The following is a 19196-nucleotide window of genomic DNA, read 5'->3' on the forward strand; positions in this document are numbered from 1 at the left end:
CCTTGACTCAGCCCTCTGAGCAGCGCCTGCTCCTGTTGATGGGCAGACCACAGCCTCTGGGGCAGGAGTCCCTGTTTCTCCTTTGCTAGTAAAGCAATGAACCTTCTTTTTCCTTTTGCTCAAAGCCATGTCCTTTTTATCGGATTGGCACTGGGGACGAGGACCAAACTTTCAGTAACAATAATATTACTTAGACACAGAAAGGGCCCTTAAAAAAACAAAAACAAAAACCAGAAGCATCCCTCACCGATTCTCACAAGCAGCAGGCCCCCGGAAGCTTTGGCATTGTCCTTTTCAGAAGCCCACTGAGAAGGGCGTGTCTTACAGACCCTTGTGGACTGACTTCATCTAATAGAGTGAAAGCCAGTGGGATGGATGGGAGGCCCCTGGGGTGCTTGTGAGACTGGCATTGGCAGAACACTGCCAGGCTGGCAAGAAAGTGACGGAGACACTGCGAACTGGGGAAGAGCTACGGGCCCCCGGAATCCTACCGCAGAAAGAAGGCTGAGGAAACTACTGCCTGCCAGGCGTCCCCCTCTAATCAAGAGGTCTCCGCCCAGGCGCGGAACCAAGAGCCCGAGGGCAGTGCCAGGAACCGTGGGCGGGTTTGAACCCTGGTGACCTCATCGGCACCTTCCCGCATTCACTTGACTGGAGTCCAGGCTTCCTGTGAGCCTCCGAGTGACTCGTGTGTACCTGTGTCCCTGTTTTTGAAGAGGACTGTCCGCAGCGGCTCCCTGTCCATGCGCGTGCGTGTCTAGCTCCGCAGGTCCACAGGTGGAGGGGAAACCCAGTGAGGAGCGCCGGGCTGGTCCCTGTTCCATGATGGAATGCAGGACTTGGAACTCCTCCCACGTGGGATGCCACTTCTGAGGACCACGGAGGGGTTTGCTGTGACGGGGAGGTGACTCCTCGGGGTCTGGAGGCAAAGCGTGGCAGGGGCATCAGAGATGGTGCCCACAGCCCCACTTCCACCTTCATGGCCTTGTGTAATCGCTCCCCTTGAGTGGACTAGCGACCCCAGAGAGTAGGATGTGGTGTCACCGTGGCCAGAATGGAGGACGCTGGACGGGCCCTCTGAGCCCAGGGCACAGTGCAGTTGTCACCGCCGTCCCCTCCAGAGCTCTCTCGTCTGTCCAAACTGGAACTCTGGACCCACTGGGCAGTAGCTCTCGCCCTCCTCTTCCTGGCTTCTGCCTGAGCTGGGCTGCTCTGGGTCCTCCCGGGGGTGGGGTCGGGTCCTAGTGGTCTCTGGTGACTTGGCTCATCTTCAGGGCCTATCCACGCTGTAGCATGGGTCAGAATTCCGTGTTTTGTTTTTTTTTTCTTGACGGTGGCTGGGTACCAGGGATTGAACCCAGGGGCACTTAGCCACTGAGCCACATCCTCAGTTCAGTTTGATTTTTATTTTATTATTTTAAAATATGTTTTAGATGTTGATGGACCTTTATTTTATTGATTTATTTACTTGTGGTGCTGAGAATCGAACCCAGTGCCTCACACATGCTAGGCAAGGGCTCTGCCACTGAGCCACAGCCCCAATCCTTAATTTTTATTTGGGGACAGGATCTTACTAAGCTGCTTAGGGCCATGAAACTCCGCCCTCAGCCTCCGGAGCTGCTGGGGTCCCAGGTGTGTGCCTCTGCTCCTGGCTTCCACCCCTTTTCAAAGCCGAATTGCGTCCCTTGGATGTACACACCACAGTTTGCCAGTCGTTCTTTCTGTCGACAAGAGGGTGACTTCCCTTCCAGCGGCTGAACTGAGCTGCTGTAAACGTGGACCAGGAATATCTACTTGAATCTCTGCTTTCAGTTTTTTTTTGGGATTTATCCAGAAATGTACATGACTTTAAGCCACTAAATGTTGGGATAATTTGTTACACGGCAAAAAGATACCAACAGCGGGGTAGGTTTGAAAGATGTCACTCATAAACATTTTTGCCCTGATGCCCTTATGAAAATTTATTATGAAAGCTTTCCAATATACATAAAAGTTAAAATAACCTTTCAATCAATATCCATATACCACCACCTAGATTAAACTGTTTTTAATAGTTTGCCTCATTTCTTTTGTAAATTGGGTTAGGTCGAATGCAATACCTGTTTTAAGAAAGGTAAAATATTGGTAAATTTCATAAAGTTTGATTTTACATCTTCCTATGTTTGCTGAACCTCTTGCAAGCAAGCTGGGGTCTTCATGTTACTTTATTCCTAAATACTTAGGCACCTCTTATCTTTGTTTTTCTTTTTTCCTCCCCTCTGAGGGGCCAGGGATTTGAACCAGGGTCCTTACACATGTTAGGCAAGTGCTCTCCAAGGAGAGCCATTTCTTTGGCTCCACTTAGGCACCTCTTAAAAGTGAGGGTATTCTCATCCAGTGTGGTGATGCAGGCCTGTAACCCCAGCGGTTCTGGAGGTTGAGTCAGTAGGATGACAAGTTCAAGGTCAGCCTCATCAACTTAGTGAGACTGTCTCAAAATTAAAAATTCTAAAAAGGACTGGAGATGTATCTCAGTGGTAGAGCACCCCTGGTTTCAATTCCCAAAAATACCAAAAAAAATAAAATAAAAGGATATTCTCCTCCATAAGCAAACACTATTATCACATCTCAGAAAATCAATGTAATGTCACCTAAGAAATCTGTGATGACATTTAGCACATACACCATGTTCAGATTTCTCCCAAAATGTGTTCTGTAGCTGGATTTTTGAATCGAGCTTCAACCATGGTTCAGACATCGGATTGCTCTTCCGCCCTTTGGTCTCACACTAGTCACTCCAGGTTTGGTGCAGTGGTGCAGGTCAGTAACCAGCTACTCAGGAGGCCGAGGCAACAGGGTGGCAAGATCAAAGCCGGCCTGGGCAACTCAGCGAGATCCTGTCTCAAAATAAAAAAATAAAAAGGGCCGGGGATGGAGCTCCGTGGTAGAGCACCCCAGGGTTCAGTCACCAATAATGGGAAAAAAGCTGCCCGTGGTCTTTGGCAATTGTGTGTGTGTTTCTCTGGGAAGAGTCCAAAGTGTTCATGAGGCTCTGAGTGATGATCCACCCAAGGTGGAGAGCCAGTGCCCCGCAGGGGTGGATGACTGACGGGGAGGGAGCGCACCAGACACCATGACCGGGCAGCTCCCAGCAGGAAGCTGGCTTGGGGTGAGTGGCTACAGACGTGTTGCGGAGGTGCTTTCCAGACCATCAGCACGTGTGCCCGCGCCAGGCCTGCCCGGCCGCAGGGTACGGCCTGCGTGCCCACACCTCAGTTCCTTGCCTGTCTGCCTGCCCTTGACCGGCAGCGTGGCGGGACGGAGCAGGACGGGATGCCAGGCAGAGGGTCGTCTATGGTGTCCCCTGGGGATTGTGACAGGGAGAGGGAGTCCTCACGTGTCCAGTGCAGACAGTGGTCTCCCTGAGTGTTTCCTGCCCTGCGCTGATGGGATGCAGGGGTGAAAGCCGTGGAGAGAGGGCTGCCTGCTTCGGGACCCTGCCTGCAGACACGACACCTAATTTTTCCGTTTCTTCTGGAGACTGTGGAGTCAGGTATTATAAGGGCATTTGTGCCCAGTGCAGAGCTGGGTGTAGCGAAGGGGCTGGAATCAGGACCAGGTTTTCTTGGCCGACATTCCAAGCAGGTAAGGTAAGGAGGAAGAGAGCCAGGTGGCCTGTGAAAGCAGGAGCCCTCCCCACCAAACTCCTACGGAGGAGAGAGGCCCGCAAAGCCAGATGGTGGGTTTTAATGGAAACGCTCTTTATGGTTCATGAGCTTGGAAAATCCCACGGTTATTCCTCCTAGTTCTGAGCCAGGTTTCGGGGATGCCAGGTGCGAATTTCTCAGTGTACCTTCTGCGGAGACGCAGCGAGTTGCAACACGACCACCCGCTGGGCTGGGCTCTGCATTGTTTTAGGTTCTGGAAGTGATGTGGAGCAGAGGCAGGCCTTCTAAAGGGAGTCCATTAAGCTCTCAATAGCTGTTTACTTCGTAGCCAGGAACTTGAGGGCAATGTGATCCTTATACACCTTGCCTCTCTGGGAGCCAGAGAGAAGGTAAGTGCAGCAGCCGTGCCTTTGGGCCGGTGGTGGCCCAGCAACCCAGCATCTCCAAGCCCTCTCGTCCTCACTTGTAAAAGGGAATGCAGACTTCATTCAGCAAATCCATTCTGAACGTTTACCACACTTCATGCACTGTCCTGGGTCCCGGGGATGCAAGGACACACAAAACAGACCTTTCACCTTTATGTTTGCATCTTTATGTTCAGTGGTTAGGAGTAAAAGTTGCCAAATTGGACGTGTGTCCCTTCCTAGTAGATGGGAAGGCAAGCGTCCCCCATGCTGGGGACACAATCTTACCAACCTGTGGGGAGAGGCTGCGCTTCTTAACTGCCATCAGGAACATTCCAACATTAGTGCTAACTGGACCAGCGCTGCCTGATCTGTGTCCCAAGGCCCAGGAGTGTGGAGGACCTGGGCAGGAAGTTTGCCAAGTGACTCTGAATCTTTACATGTTCCAATTATTGTCCAGAGAATGAAACATGTTTTGCATATTGCTATAATTGATGTAGATGCACATAATTAACACAGTATAGATTCCTTTAAACGAATTGTAGAAGCATTACTAGCTGGTTTTTTTTTTTTTTTGGCACTGGGGGTTGACCCCAGGGGTGCTTTACCCCTGAGCCACATCCCCAGCCCTTTTATATTTCATTAGAGACAGGGCTCATTGAGTTGCCTAGGGCCTTGCTAAGTTGCTGGGTCTGGTTATGAATTTGCCTCTGGAGTCACTGGGACTACAGGTGTGTGCCACTGTGCCTGGGTAGCATTTTATTAATGACGTATTTTCTCAATTGATATTCCCCTGCTTGAGACTGGAAGTGTAGCTCAGTAGCAGAGCGTCCTCCAGCAAGCAGGAGGCCCTGAAAAAGAATCTCATCCTGCCCCTTCCTGGCCCACCGGCTTTGCCAGCACCTCGCTGTGCTCCGCACCGAGCCCACACGCGCGGCCTTCCTGGATCCAGGCACCACCTCTACCCTGCGGTCCACCACATGGTGGCTGAGCCATCCTGGGACTCCGCTCTTCTGGCACCCGAAGATGCCCAGCTCCCGAGGGGGCAGAACTCCCTGCCTGGCAGCCGTGCCAATCTGCCGGGACCGGTGAGACTCCTCCCAGGCCCACCCGGCGGGCCTCCCTCCTCCTCTCCACGCTGCTTCCCGATCGCCTTGGCACCGGCCGCTTCCCCCATGCCCTCCCAACGGTGTGGCCAGTGTCTGAACTATTGTCATTCTTCCTTTCAAGGGGTTAAAACTAAACAGTCTTGGAACCACAGAGCTGCTTGGAGCTGTCACGGACGGGCTTTCTTCATCGCCCACGGAACCCGAAGCTCACAACACCCTGGTGTGCGGAGCTGAGCTCTCACGTGCTGGGCAGTGAAGTACTGAATCCCCGAGGGGAGTCCCAGGAAGAGGAGAGTGGAGGAGAGGCAAAGCATCCTGGACTTCTCTCTCCACCCTCAGAACCCTCCAAAGAATGAGAAGGGAAAATGAGAAACAGCTCCATCTTTTAAAGACGAGGGGAAGAGAGCAAGCCGTCCGTTTATTGAAATGATAAACATTGTGTTAACAGGAGGCCATGCTTGGACGGGGTGTAGCTCTGTGGTACCGTCCTTGGCCAGCACATGTGAGGCCCTGGCTCAAGCCCCAGCGCGTGCGCGCGCACACACACGGAAGTGCTGAACACGTGTAGAGTCTAGTGACAAAATGAATACATGCACCTATTGTCCAGCTGGAGAAGAAATGAACTCGGTCAGTGCCTCGGGAGCTCCCTCGCAGGTCTCCCCGGTGCCCGGTGGTGGTGACCACTGAGCGGGGGACTTCTCCCCCTGGGCTTCCCTCAGTCTCACTCTCGGAGTGTATCCCCACGCCGCGTTTGGCAGCTTCTGCCTGCTCTGTCGGTGACGTCACCAGGCACGTGTTTCTGTGGCTCGGTTTTTCCACTCAGGCGTGTGTTCAGACCTAGCTGTGGCTGTGGGTGGCAATGGCTTCCACTGATGAGCTGTGCTCCTGTGTGAGCTGGTGACACGGCATGCACCCAGCGCATGGTGGCCGCTCCTGCGCCCGCCTCCCGCTCCCAGGGGCCAGAAGCAGGGCGAGCCTGAGCCGCTGCTGCGAGCAGACAAGGCCCCGCCCAGCGGCGTGGAAATGCCGGGCGGCCGCCTCGCAGTGCCTGCTGCTGTCGGGTCCCTGCTCCCGGCTGCAGGGCTGAGGGCTGCTGGGGAGGCGGAGCCAAGGAAGCCTCAGAAGGAGTTTCTGGGCGGTGACCACAGTGACCTGCTGCATCCTGAGCACCGGGTGAAATGAGCCGTGACCGGGAGCCTGCGTTTGGGGACAGGGGGTGTGAAGGAGAAGTAGTTTGAACTGTGGTCTGCCCTGGTCACTGGCCTCATCTTATAATCTAACTTTATTTTCATACTGGGGGTTGAACCCAGGGCCAGTCTCACTGAGCCACATCCTCAGCCCTCTTTATTTTTTATTTTGAGACAGGGTCTGGTTAAGTTGCTGAGACCAGTTTTAAATGAGCGATCCTCCTGCCTCAGCCTCCTGAGGAGCTGGGATGAGGGGCCGGCTCTAGCCTGGTGCTCTGCTTGTATCTCTGATTTCTTCTTTCAGAGAGATTTCTAGAAGAATCGCTGGCCAGGGGGGACGGGACGCGCATTCCTGCCTCTGCCAACCTGTGACGGCCAACTTGTCTCTCGAGACTGCCTCCTCCCTGTGGCCTGAGCGCCCGCCTGGGGCAGGTCCTGGAGGGTGTCCCTGGCCGACTAGCCGGCCCCTGGGCCGGTGGCCCTGCCGCCGCCCTCCCCTGCCCTAGCCGTCTTCCACTGTCCCAGGCAGCGCGGGAGCCTGGAGGTCTGGTTTCCGGCCATCCCCTGCCACGTGCTGGGCAGCTCCTCTCCCTGCAGCGGCCGGCTTCCTGGGGGTCTCGGGCTCTCCGCCAACCACCACCGTGGCCTGGCCTCATCTTCCAGGAGGACTCTGACAGAGCTACTTAAGGACGTGCAGGACTCACCAACATTCGGGTGGGGACGCCTCCCTGCGCGGGCGGGCCCTTCCTGAGCCGGACGCTTCCTGCCTGTGTTCCTGCTCCTGTCTGCCCGGCTCTGCGTCCCTTCTCTGTGGCTCTCACTCCCCCCACCACCTGGGTCACGTCCCTACAAACTGTTCTCTCTGGTTGTTTCAGGGCCGCCGACTAGCCACGCCTCCCTCAGAGCGGTGGCTCCTGGTGCGAGCACCGTGGGTCTTACTGGGGCCGTCCTGGCCCAGCAGCAGAGCGCGTCGCCGGAGGGCACCTGCCCCGCTCAGCGCCACTCACCCCTGCCTCAGAGGCCGTGCGGCACACTAGCGAGCGCACCCTGGTAGCTAGGTGTGTCCTGGGGTTGAGCTCAGGACGCTGACAGGCAGGTGGGACTTCCTGGAAGTCTCCGTGAGGTGGAGGGAGATCCCCGAGACGGTCCTTCCTTCTGCCTGGAAAGGATGCGAGGGCAGAAGCTTGCAAGCCGCGTGGAGCAGGCAGAGGCCCCCTCTGGTCCCCTCCTTCTCTTGTCCTTGAAGGACACACAACGCGCTTGGCTGTTTAGCCTTAGGTGTGGCCAGCACAATGCTGCCTGGTCAGGGCTTGCCAAGTGTCTGTAGGGTGTGGAGTGGCTCCAAAGCCACGTGCCTGCCGTCCCTTCCGACTCCTGTCACACTCAGGACAAAAGTCAGGGCTTCCTGGAGCATTGGCTGGAGACTTGGTCTGTCTGTGCTTTTTTATTGTTTTAGATTTTATTAATTTTGTAAAATCAAATCCCAGTTTGTCTAACGTGCAATAAATTATTTTAGAGATCAACTTGCAATTTAAAGTTGAGATAACCAAGCCGGAAGTCTGAGGTGGGGGAACGAGAATCACGTTGAGGATGGGAGCTCAGAGCCCGGCCCCGCTGCCCTCCCTGGGTTGCCTGGGCAGGTCCTGGCCATCCTCACGGTGACTCAGAGCCCGCCCGCACCCCCGCCAAAGGAAGTCGGGTTTTGGTAAGTGGGTGTGGCGGGCCAGGTGGGAAGGCTGCAGGGGCAGAGCTGGAGGGGACACGGGGCGTCCACTGGGGGCCCACAGAATCAGAGCCTGCTGCCCAGAGGTGGACATGAGGGCCGCTGGCGTCCTTTCCATTTCAAGCAACAGAGAACACCGCCATGGAGCTTAAACAAACGACGACGCTGAGCAGAGAGCCGGTGATGCTGCTCCTGGCACCCGGGGAGAGCGCTGGGCCCTGGGCTGGGCCTTGTCTGGAGGGTGAGGACTGGCCAAGGCCCTGGCCGTCCCGTGGCCCTGGGCCCCTTTCCCGCACTCTGACCCCAGGCTCAGTCAGGCCCTCTCTCCTCGCCTGGCTGCCTCTGTGCTTGCTGCCAGCTCAGGCCCCGCTGTCCGCACGCCCGGTACCCGGCCCTCTCGGCGAGCTCCACCGCTCTTCCCTGGGTCCCATCTGGAAGAGGCCTCTCGCAGGGCCCTCGGCCTGGTCCCTTCTCCTGGGCTGTTCTTTAGGCCGGTGACACAGGTGGCCTTGAGGACTCAGTGGGCCATCTGGGGACATGCTTAGAAGCAGGGCGCCAGGCCTTCGCGGACGCCCCGCTGGCCCGCTGGCTTCCCTGTGGAAACCTCGGCGTCACTCCCATAGGGCTCCCTGCCCCCCATCTTGGTCAGATTTCCTGGGACAGTTTCTCCCCCGCCAGGCTCTGCGGGCAGGATGAGTCTGGCGGCCTCACCTGGTTGCCGAGTGGAGGAAGAGAAGAGGGCATCCTCCTCAGGGTGCAGGTGGCCTCCCGGAACCTCTTGCTCCTGACAGAATCCCTGTGCCCTCAGCTGTGACGCGTGTCTCCAGACAGGACACCCGCTCATCCGCCCCACAGGAGGCCGTGTCTTCAGCGCTCTCTAAAGGACAGTGGGAAGGGACTTGGGGTCTAACTGCTTCTTCTCTCTTTTCTGGTACTGGGGATCGAACATAGGGACACTCGGGCACTGAGCTACACCCCAGCTGGACAGGTCTCACCAAGTTGCTGAGGCTGGAACTTGTGACCTCCCACCTCAGCCTCCTGAGTTGCTGGGATTGCACACGCACCATGCACCTGGCTAACTCCTTCTTAAATAGACATTTAATCAGTCCTTCTGCCTTTAGGCCCACTTACAGTTTTCTATTGGTGCATTATAATTATACGAATTAGTGGGATTTGTTGTTACCTATTCACACATGCACGACATAATCGGTCCATTCGTTCCCTCCTCTCCCTTTTCCTCCTCTGGTCCCTCTCCTCTATTCTACCTGTCTCCCTTTGACTCTCAGGAGCCACACGCCTGTCTTCCTCCTCCGCTTCCTCTCTAGCCTCCATATAGGAGAGGGCGGCGTGCCCACGGGCCTTGGCCCTGAGGCTGCCTGGCTTCACTTGAGGCGACGCTCTCCATTGCCGTTTGCTGGCACTCTCTGTCATCTGGTTGTTCCTGGGGTGCGTCCCACAGCCCACCCTTAACCCTACCTCAGGTGGCTCCGCCTCCCACCCCAGGCCGCGGGCTCCTGCGGTCTGAATGGCTTGCTTCCTGGTTCTTCCCGCTGCGGCTGAGCGGCTGAGTGTTGGTTTTCCGGCCTTCCCGGTGCTGGCCTCCAGCAGTGCTGACTGGCACCCAGGGCCCGACCCATGCGACACACGTTTTCTTTGTTCTTGTTCCTTTGTCATTTACGGGTTGCATTTTTCTTGTTGTTGTTGTAGGTTTTGTTTTTACTACTTCTCATTTTAGTGGATCTCAAAGGGGAAATCTGAATTGATTTATGCTTTTTTAATACGTTTAAGTTTTATGTGGAGAAATATATTTGACTTTGAACTTGAATCTAAAAACCCTGAGGAAGTGACCTGTTGTCAAATTTGAGTCCAGTGTCCCCCAGTGATTTTGGCAAGGGGAGTAGAGTCCTGTCCCAAGCAAGACCAATGGTGTGGCCGGGGCATGGAGTCGGGCTTAATAAGCATGGCGGCTCCCGGGGCCACGGAGATGAGGAAGGGCCATCTTTAGAAGTGGATGTCTGGAGCTGGGGACATAGTTCAGGCTGCTGAGTGTGTTGGAGAGCCTGGGTTCAATCATTAGCACAAAAATAAAAAGCAGTGGGTCTTTGGGTTTTTGAACAGATGGTCCCTTCGGATCTACTACAGCTAGAAATAGGAAGTTAAAATCTAGGGTTCTGATTCTAACTCCAGGGCTCTTTCTACTCCGCACATCTCATTGGTCAGTCATGAGGGCAGAAATGAGAGGGAGGCCCCTTAGTTCTTAGGCAGAAGCTGGATGTCTGCAGAAAACCTCTGACCCCTGGTGCTCGTGGGTGAGAATCGGCTTCTCTGTCACTGTAGACATAGTCATATTTGGAAATGGCATCAGGAGTCTAAACTGAAGATGGGCATGGTAGCCACGCCTATAATCCCAGAGATTTGGAAGGCAGAGACAGGAGGATCACGAGTTCAAGGCCAGCCTCAGCAACCTAGCGAGGCCCCGACTCTAAATATAAAGGGGCTGGGAATGTAACTCAATGGTAAAGCGCCTGGGTTCAATTCCCAGTGCGGGGGAGTCTAAACTGGGACTGCGGGACCCAGGCCTAACTGCCTTCCTGCTCGGCGTTCTATCCCACCTCCCTGATGGGCCCTGAGGGAGAAGAGCCGGTTTGAGAATCTGCTCAAAACCACCTCGTCCTAGGAGCTTATTTTGGCTGCAAGGTGGACAGAGACCCTCGCGACGGTCTGGCCCCTGGCCTGCTCTTTTCTGTGCGCGGGATCACGTCTGCACGGATGTCTCTCCACCCTCCGTCCTGCCCACCTCCATGCAACCTCGGTCCCGCTGCCTGGGGGACAGTTCCACTCTCTTGTCCCAAGACGTCAGCCCCAAGGCTCAATGTCCCAAAATCATCTCGCCCCTCTTCCACCTCTGGGCTTGAAGCCTGGGAATCGTTTCAACCCTGCAGGCCCTTGGCACAGGCACCCAGTCAGTCAGGTGGCACAGCCCTCGGAGCTGGCAGGAGGTGGCTGTGGGCGGAAGCCTGCGGGTCAGGCAGAGCAAGCCCACATGGGCAGCTGCTGCTGGTACAGATGTCCGCAAACCAGGAGGGCACGGGGAAATGTGGTCAGGGCAGCACCAGATTCCCGAGTGCGGGGTCAGTGCACAGGAGAACCTGGGCTGGGGCTGGGCCGGAGGGGCTCGCAGCAGAGACTGTGGCCCTCTGATTGGCTTCCAGGGACAGAGTTTGCTTTCTGAAGCCAGGCGTGGCTACAGGCGCAGCCTATAATCCCAACAACTTGGGAGGCTGATGCATGAGGATCACAAGGTCAAGGCCAGCCTCAGCAACACTGCAAAATCCTCAAGTAAGCAAGACCCTGTCTCAAAGTAAAAAATAAAACGGGCTTGGGACGTAGATCAAAGGTAAAGTACCCCTGGGTTCAATTCCCGGTACAAAAAAAAAAGAAAAAACAACCTTGCTGAGGGTGGGCGGCCGTCCCTCGAGGGGCCAGGCCTGTGTCTTCCCAGGGGTGTCCTGCCAGGCTTCCTGGAGCGGCATGCCCGCGGCCTCCCTCTGTTCCACCCTCCTGCCTCCTCCTGCTTACAGGTATCAGACCATCCCATCCGACCTGGAGCCCCTGGGGAGGAGCCTCTGGCGACCTGGCCACATGTTAACCTGGCTGCTCACCTGAGTCAGGTGGTGCACCTGGCGTTGGTTCCACTTTGGGTTTTGTTTATTTTCCAAACTCCTTTGATCCCGTGGTGCCCCTGAGGAGTGGTCAAGCCCTGTCTGAGAAAACTGGATCAAGAGAGGTCACCCACGCCTCATTCAAACCGTGGTCCATCCGTGTGCCCCAGAGCAGGCTAGAAACCCAAGATCTCCAGCCCGTCCCCGGCCGCAGAACTGGAGTCTGCACCTGGACAGGGGCCGGGAGAGCTGCGGGCACACCGAGGCTGCCCAGGTGGCACTCTGCGTTGGGTGTCCTGACAGGGCTGCACCTGCCCTGGTCAGCAGGTCTGACCCGGACACCCAGGGTCACCTGCAGCTTGGAGTCCAGCCATGGGTGGGGAGTGACAGAGCCGGGAGCAGGCGGGGAGTGGCAGGGAATCAGGTCAAAGGCAACTGTGAGGCTGTGAGGTGTGGCCACTGCCTGGCTCCAGGCGTCAGTGCCCTGGAGCTGACAATGTGGCTGGGGGCAAGATGTGGGAAAACGACGTCCCTGAGCATGGAGGCAGACCAGCTGATGCAGCATGGCCAAGTGCACAGAGCACGGCACGGAGAGTGGAGGCTTGGGGCTGGAGGCCGTGGGGCTGGAGGCCGTGGGGGTGAGGGCATGGGGTGGAGGCTGTGGGTGTGGAGGCATGGTGGGGGAGGCTGTGGGGGTGGAGGCTGTGGGGGTGGCACCTCCTCCGGTGGAGGTGGTAGGGGCAGGAGGGTGAGCAGGCCTGCTGGACGGGCCCTTCGCAGCAGCAGGGAGCGCAGCCTGCTCTGGCGTCTGGGGATGCCTCCAGGTCTTGGTGGGGAAGTGTCCTCGGTCCTTCCTCTGCCCATGGTCCCCTCCTTCCCAGGGCAACGTCTGTGTTGACCAGCTCCCTAGGACAGGGCGGTGTGCAGATGCGCTCCCAGTCGAGTCTCCGGATCCAGAACCGAGCCCAGCTGCCCCTCGGAGCCATGTCCCACCCAGTCCCCGCCACACCCTGGGCAGGGGGCTCAGGCCTCTCCTGGTGTCGGCAGGTTCCCTGGCCTCTGGCCGAGTGCCCTCAGTGTGCCAGGGTGCCCAGGCCGACGCCCCTGCCCGAGCGCCTGCCCTGGCCTTGCTCTCAGCTCTGCACCTTCCCTCACCTGTCCACCTTGCTTCAGGTGCTCCTGCAGCGGGCGCCTCCCTCAGGTCCACCTGTCCTTCTGCTTGTCTGGCCTCTGCCAGGGGAGGCCTCCTCCTCGTTTCTCCTAGCCTCAGCCGGCTGTCCACGCCTGTCGTGTGCCGCCGTCACTTGGCCTGGCTTGGAACCTGGGCAGGACGACATGATCACCCCTGTGAGGCACAAATGTCGCATGGTTCCGGAGTAGCCTCTGGAAGCTGGGTGATGGGTGGGTGCTCCTTTCCACTTTCTGAACGGGTTTCCTGGCTTCTCAGCGGCACAGGAGCCATAATTACACACAGAACATAAACCTGATTACGATTTCTGCAGAACAGACGGGAGCAGGAGAGGCCACGCGGGGCACCCTCGGACGGTCTGGGCCAGTCCAGGTGGGGCGTGGCCCCCGAGGCTGACCTTGAGAGGGCGCGAGGCGGAGGCTAGGCCACTGCCCTGGTCATTCCCACTGGTTAAGCCCTGGCTGGGCCCCCTCCCTGCCGCCTGGGTTCCTGGGGTCACTGGTTAGACGGACCTAGGAACTAACCGAGGCTCCGCAAGCCTCCCTTGCTGGTCAGCGTTCATTCCTGCTGAGCTGAGGGGACTCCGCCTTGAGTCTCCACCCCGAGGATTCCACGTTCTGGAGGGAGAGGCAGACAATTCACAACCAAGAAATGTGTGGTATTTCACTTTACGTATTTTAGCTGTCATGCAATGCTCATGCACACGTGTGGGGGACGGTATGGTGGTTCCCACACGTGTCTGCAGTATGTAAGGAGTACATTGGGTCACTGGGGTTTTCGTCTCCTTTGTTTTCACTGTTTTAAAATATATAGTAAATCATTGTTAACCACAGTCACCCAATTGTGCTACAAAACACTAGAAAGTATTCTTCCTAACCGTATTTGCATATCCAAGATTTGTATGTGTGTGTGGTGACTGGGGATTGAACCCAGGGGTGTGCTACCACTGAGCTACACCCCAACTTTTTAATTTTTTTTTATTTTGAGACAGGGTCTCAGTATGTTGCCCAGGCTGACCTTGAATTTGCAATCCTCCAGTCTCGACCTCCCACAGACATTTTATACACACACAGGCACACACATTCATGTTTACACACACACACACACACACGATGTGCCAGATGGTAACTAAATGCTATCAAAAGCACAACGGGCACATGTGTAATCCCATTCACTAGAGCAGCTGAGGCCAGAGAATTGCAAGTTCAAGGACAGCCTCAGCAACTTAGCAAAACCCTGTCTCGAAATAAAAAATAAAAAGAGCTGGGACTGTAGCTCAGTGGGACAACATCTGGGTACTCAGTTTCCCAGTACCACAGAAATGAAAGAAAGAAAGAAAGACAGAGAGGGAAGAAAGGAAGGTGAGCAGGCGGGGCTGGGCGGCTCAGTGGTGCCCCACATGCACCGGGCCCTGCCCAGCCCCAGCACTGCGAAAAACAAACACACACTACACCCAAAGAGGAGAAATCTAGGGATGGCACGTGGGAAGGTTGTCATTTGAAGGTGGTCTGGGGACAGCTCACTGAGGAGGTGACATTTAAGCTGAGACCAGAGAGAATTTCAGGCCGACGGGACAGCATACAAAGGCCAGAAGCCAGGGGTGGATTCACAGAGTCTGAGGAACAAGGAGAAGCCCAGGGGCAGGAGCCACAGGAGAGGAGTCGGAGAGGAAGCCAGGGAGGTGAGGGAGCCAGCCTGTGACCAGCACAGACATGAGAAGCGCCCATGGACATGCAAATCGAGTGGATGAGTATGTGAACGTGGAGCCCACAGAATCTTCTGATATTTGAGTGGATTTTGAATAAAAGCAACACTGCCGTGCACGGTGGCACCTGCCTGTAATCCTGCAGACTTGAGAGGATGAGGCAGCAGGATCACACGTTCTACTCCAGCCTGAGCAACTTAGTCAAATCCTGTCTAAAATAAAACATGCTGGGGGTGTAGCTCAGTGGTGAAGCGCCCCTGTGTTCAATCCCCTGTGCAAAAAAAGCAACATTTCAAGGAAAAGTCCTGGGTCTGAGTGACATTTACTGAGCCAGGCAAGGCTGCAGGTGGAGCAGGTTCCGGGAGAAATGGGGTTTGATTTTGGATAGTGTGTTGGCCACGACTATTAGATGCCCATTTCCAGGTGCTGAGTAGGAAGCTGGGCTTCCAGGCCCAGAGCTCAGGGGCCAGGCCAGGGCCGGAGCTGTACCTGTGGGAGCAGTCAGCATAGACAGACGGATCTTAAAGCCACCAGTCTGGAGGAGGTCATCCGGGCACGAGCAGGGACTCAGTCCTGCAGGGACAGTCTGGGGTTCTGCCACGTTCTGACCTCAGGAAGACGAGAAACCAGAAAACTGTGTGGAGAAGGAGCGGCCAGTGATGGAAAAGGTGGACCGAGAATAAACGGAGGCCCAGAGGCCAGGTGGGGATGTTCGGTACACCTGAGCCCTTGTGCTGCTGCTGCTGGTCTAACTGATGGACTGAATCCAGACTCTAGGGAAATGGAGTCATCACTGCTCTATGAAGGAAAGGCTGCTCAGTTGAATGCAGCAGTCACCCCTGTCCCCCAAGCAGGTCTGCCCTGACGTCACACGGCCACCTGTGGGGGAAATCAGGAGGCAGAGCGCAGCGGTCAGGGGGAGCAGAACTGGGCGGGGAGCAGGGGTGGATGCCCAGAACTCAAGCGAGCTCTCCTCTCTGGGGAGCCGTGAACCAGGCAGATCCTGGCCCGCCAGCAGGTGAGGCTCCACTTGGGAGCCAGGTGTTGAGCAGATGAGTCCCTCCTGAGTACACTGACTCTTCGGTGGAGGCCAAGAACCCAAGCGGAGCTCCCACGCTCCCTGTTTCCCAGGACAGGCACAGGGAGTGCCCTCCCGCTTCCAGCCCCGTGACTTCCGCCTGCTCTCTCCCCAGAAGTACAACCTGCCAGTGCTCCCCAGTCAACAGCCCTCGGACTCATGAGCCTCTCTCCCGGGATCCACAGTAACTCAAAAGCCCCACACAGACCAGCCGTGGCGGCTGCTTCCTGTTCCCTGAAGTCAGTGAGACGGCTCCTCCTGGTTCCCCGGGCATCCCTAGTCAGGTACAGCCTGCAGCCTCTGGAGACCCTGTCCCTCCTCACTGTTTCCCCTGTGCCTGACCCTCCAGGGCACTGTGGCTTTAGAGAGACAACTGCTCTATTGAAGTTGGCTTCTACAGCAAAGATGGACCCAGAGGCCACATGAGGCCTCACTCCTACACCCCCCAGCCCAGAGGCCTGAGGGCGAGCGGGGCGGGGTCACTGAGGAGGCCACACACCTGTGTGTCTTGGAGGGTAGTCTCCTGCGGCCCAGTGGTTAGCTGCGACACTTGAGTTCACAGACAAGGAACACAGTGTCTCTCCACAGGATGACCCCCCGGGAGTCGGCCCACAGCCTCAGACGCGTGAGCAGGAACTTGAACTGAGCCAAGTGCGCAGAACAGAGCTAATGAGGCTGGGAGCCTGCGGATCAGCCAGTCTGGTGGTCAGGGTTGCAGGTGCGTCCTACAGCCTCAGAACCAGGTGGGACCCTGGCAGGACAAGACCCTCTCTCCATCTCCCTGAACTTCACTGGGCCCTCAGGGGCCACCAACGCACTGGGGATGGGGAGATAGAAGAGTTCGTGCCCCTGTCCTTGAGATGTCCACAGATGAATTGTGTTGAGATAGTCAAGAACTTGAGGACATTTACGAAGCAGAGGTGACATTAGGGAGTGGTGGGATGAGAACGAGTGGCCCAGGGTGTGACCTTGGGTCTCCTGATTCCGTAACTTGTCTAAGAAACAAGGGCAATGTCATCTGTCTCCTTCGCGTGCCTGGGTGTCCAGTGGAGCAACAGGCGGAGGACCAAGGGGGCAGAGGACTGGAAAGAGGGCTCATGGTGGAAGAACTGATCTCTGGTCATTTCTGGTTCTTTCTCATGGAATGTCAGAGCAGAGGAGTTTGTCCTCCTCCACCCATAAGCTAAGCAGGTGCGGCCCAGCTATCTCTGCACCCAGATAAGCAGGTGTTTGATCCAGCCCACCTCTAGGGAAGCACTCCCAGACCAGCAGCTCCGCGGGCCCCTGGGAGGGAAGGGGCAGCGGAGTGGCAGGGCAGGCGGGACCCGCTGTCCTGTGTCACCCGTGGTTGGAACCTCTCACAGCAGTAAAAGTGAGTCAGTGCTGCAGGGCTGGGTCAAGCTCTGGGCAGAGCCAGAGTGGGGTTTTCTTCTTCCTCTGACCCTGAGGGGCTAGCAGAGGAGGAGAAAGGGCTTGCAGTACCCTGCAGGCCAGCCCTGGGGCTGGTGTCTCATCTCTGACTTTCCAGAGAGACTCGGGTTCTACTGCTGGCATGCCTGCCAGGCCTGCCAGCTGGAGCCGAGAGGGCAGGTGCAGAGGGGACAGGCAGTGCCCTCCAGCACAGGTGCTGTGTGCTCACCTGCCCACAGGCCCAGACCCTGGAGCTCATCAGCCTCAGAATTTGTTTCAGCTGCTACAGCTGCTGGGTAAGTGGGTGAGGGGGTCAGGAAGGGGACTGGAGTGGCTCAGGAGAAAAGGCAGGGGCCAAGTAGAACTGCATAGAGTATAGAGGCCGCGCCCAGACTGAGTCAGCAGGGAGGCCAGCAGTAACCATGACCAGTCCTGCTGCCAGCCCCAGCCCCAACGCTGCCAGTGCTCGCCTGCACTGAGTGACGGATGGGTCTGAATGGGCGACTCCTGTGTGCCTCGTGTGCTCCCCTAAAGCCTCTGGTGCCTCCCAGAGGTGTGGCCTCCTAATCCAATCCACATCCTGGTCTCCCAGCTGCCTCCGCTAACTGCCCATTGCTTGCGAGGAGCCACTGTTTATGCCTCATGTGGCTGTCCAATGACTCAGGCTGCAGCGGGTGCCTGCGTCCTGCCCATGTGCACGCTGGTGGGCAAACCTGAGCAGCGAGCAGATTCGGGGAGGACTGTGGGCAGGACCCTGCTCTGCCCCTGCAGCTCTCTGGGCCTCAGTGTCTCCCTAGGCCTTGGCCTCATCATGAGAATCCTCGAAACACAAAGGAGAGCACTTTGTAAGCAGAGACTGTGAAACTCACTGTGTTATTAAGCTCTTTGTCCACAGACTCTGAGCAAATCCTGTTCTGAGCTGGCGACACCTCAAGGGTCCTTGATTGTGGTGGCCAGCTGTGCCTAGCTGGGGAGGTGGAGGAAGGAAGTGGGGAACTTCCCAGGGGAAGAAAAGATGGCTCTCATGGGCAGGACTTGAGGGTCAGAGCCCACAGCTGCTTAGGGCCTCCATTTCCTCTGTTCTTGGGCTGCTTGTGTTTCTGACCCCACATGCAGCCCAAGGAGGGCTTGCTTCCAGAAGGAGAGGAGCGAGAAGGGGCGTGAATGGATGTTTGCAGGCAGGCAGCGTGCAAGGGGCTCCGAGTGCCAGGGACAGGCTGAGCTCACCCACCCAGGCCTTGCATCAGCCACAGGGCTGGCTGCCAGGCCCTGGGAATGAGGCGGGCAGCTCCCAGGAGCCTCCTGGTATTGCCTCTTGCAGTCAGGGGGAGCACAGCAAGGGGGCAGCCAGGACAGGACTCCTCAGTCCCTCCATTTCTATGTCACTCAGGTACCCAGGCAGCAAGCAGCATATGTGGTAGAGGGTAGGCAAGGGGAGGGCCGGAAACAACAGGGCCAGCTAAGGTCTCTGCTGGACATCCGCTTACAACTGGTGCTATCTCCCAGGTGGACCTGGGGACTTGGGATCTGGTTTCTCTCTAGCCCATGAGATCACCACTTTAAAAGTGACCCTCCATTGTAGCAGGGTGCGGTGGCACATGCCTGTGATCCCAGCGACTCGGGAGGCTGAGGCAGGAGGACTGCAAGTTTGACCCAACCCTGTCTCAAAATGAAAATAAAAAGGACTGGGGATGCAGCTCAGTGGTAAAGCACCCTGGGTTAAATCACCAGTACCAAAAATAAAATAATAAACGAGGTGACCCTCCACTGTTAGCTCCAGGTGCTAGATAACAGCCACATGGAAGCGCCACTACGGCCTTGGCTTATTACTGTTGCCTCTCAGGGTTGAATGTGACAAGAGGCTTCCAGGAGAGGAGCCTGGTCCTCTGGTCCTCCCGGGGACTGTTGCCCCTGCCTTGTACCTCCTCTGTCCCTGGATCCTCTCCGAGTACGAAAGTGCCTGTGTGTGGAAAACCGTCTGGTCTAGTCATTGTTCCCCCTTCTAGGCCTCCACTGGGGATGTCCCGGGGCTGAGATGGATGGCAGGCACTCTGGGGGCAATTGCCAGCCCTCAGAGCCCTG

At 56.7% G+C, this 19196-nt stretch overlaps 1 protein-coding gene across 3 annotated transcripts; it reads right to left on the bottom strand.

Annotated features, from left to right (window-relative positions):
• Nucleotides 1-5578: 5578 nt before the first annotated feature.
• Nucleotides 5579-17327, bottom strand: LOC124963243 (uncharacterized). 3 transcript variants are annotated; one of them, XM_047522858.1, is made up of 9 exons: nt 16204-17327; nt 15116-15260; nt 13434-13538; nt 12888-13053; nt 11962-12638; nt 11733-11834; nt 8782-8947; nt 7355-7506; nt 5579-6357 (listed from the first exon to the last, which is right to left on the bottom strand). In XM_047522858.1, the coding sequence occupies exons 5-9, from the start codon at nt 12406-12408 to the stop codon at nt 5998-6000; spliced, it is 1227 nt and encodes a 408-aa protein (XP_047378814.1). In that variant the 5' UTR covers nt 12409-12638; nt 12888-13053; nt 13434-13538; nt 15116-15260; nt 16204-17327; the 3' UTR covers nt 5579-5997. The 3 variants fall into 3 exon arrangements, 1 of the variants encoding a protein (XP_047378814.1); XR_007104687.1 differs by lacking the exons at nt 5579-6357; nt 7355-7506; nt 16204-17327 and adding an exon at nt 7835-8664 and having other exon boundaries at nt 11733-11812; nt 15116-15656; XR_007104686.1 differs by lacking the exons at nt 5579-6357; nt 7355-7506; nt 16204-17327 and adding an exon at nt 7835-8664 and having other exon boundaries at nt 11733-12638; nt 15116-15656.
• Nucleotides 17328-19196: the final 1869 nt, after the last annotated feature.

This window comes from Sciurus carolinensis, chromosome 13 (assembly GCF_902686445.1).
Source record: "Sciurus carolinensis chromosome 13, mSciCar1.2, whole genome shotgun sequence".
In the NCBI taxonomy this organism is placed as follows: domain Eukaryota; kingdom Metazoa; phylum Chordata; class Mammalia; order Rodentia; family Sciuridae; genus Sciurus; species Sciurus carolinensis.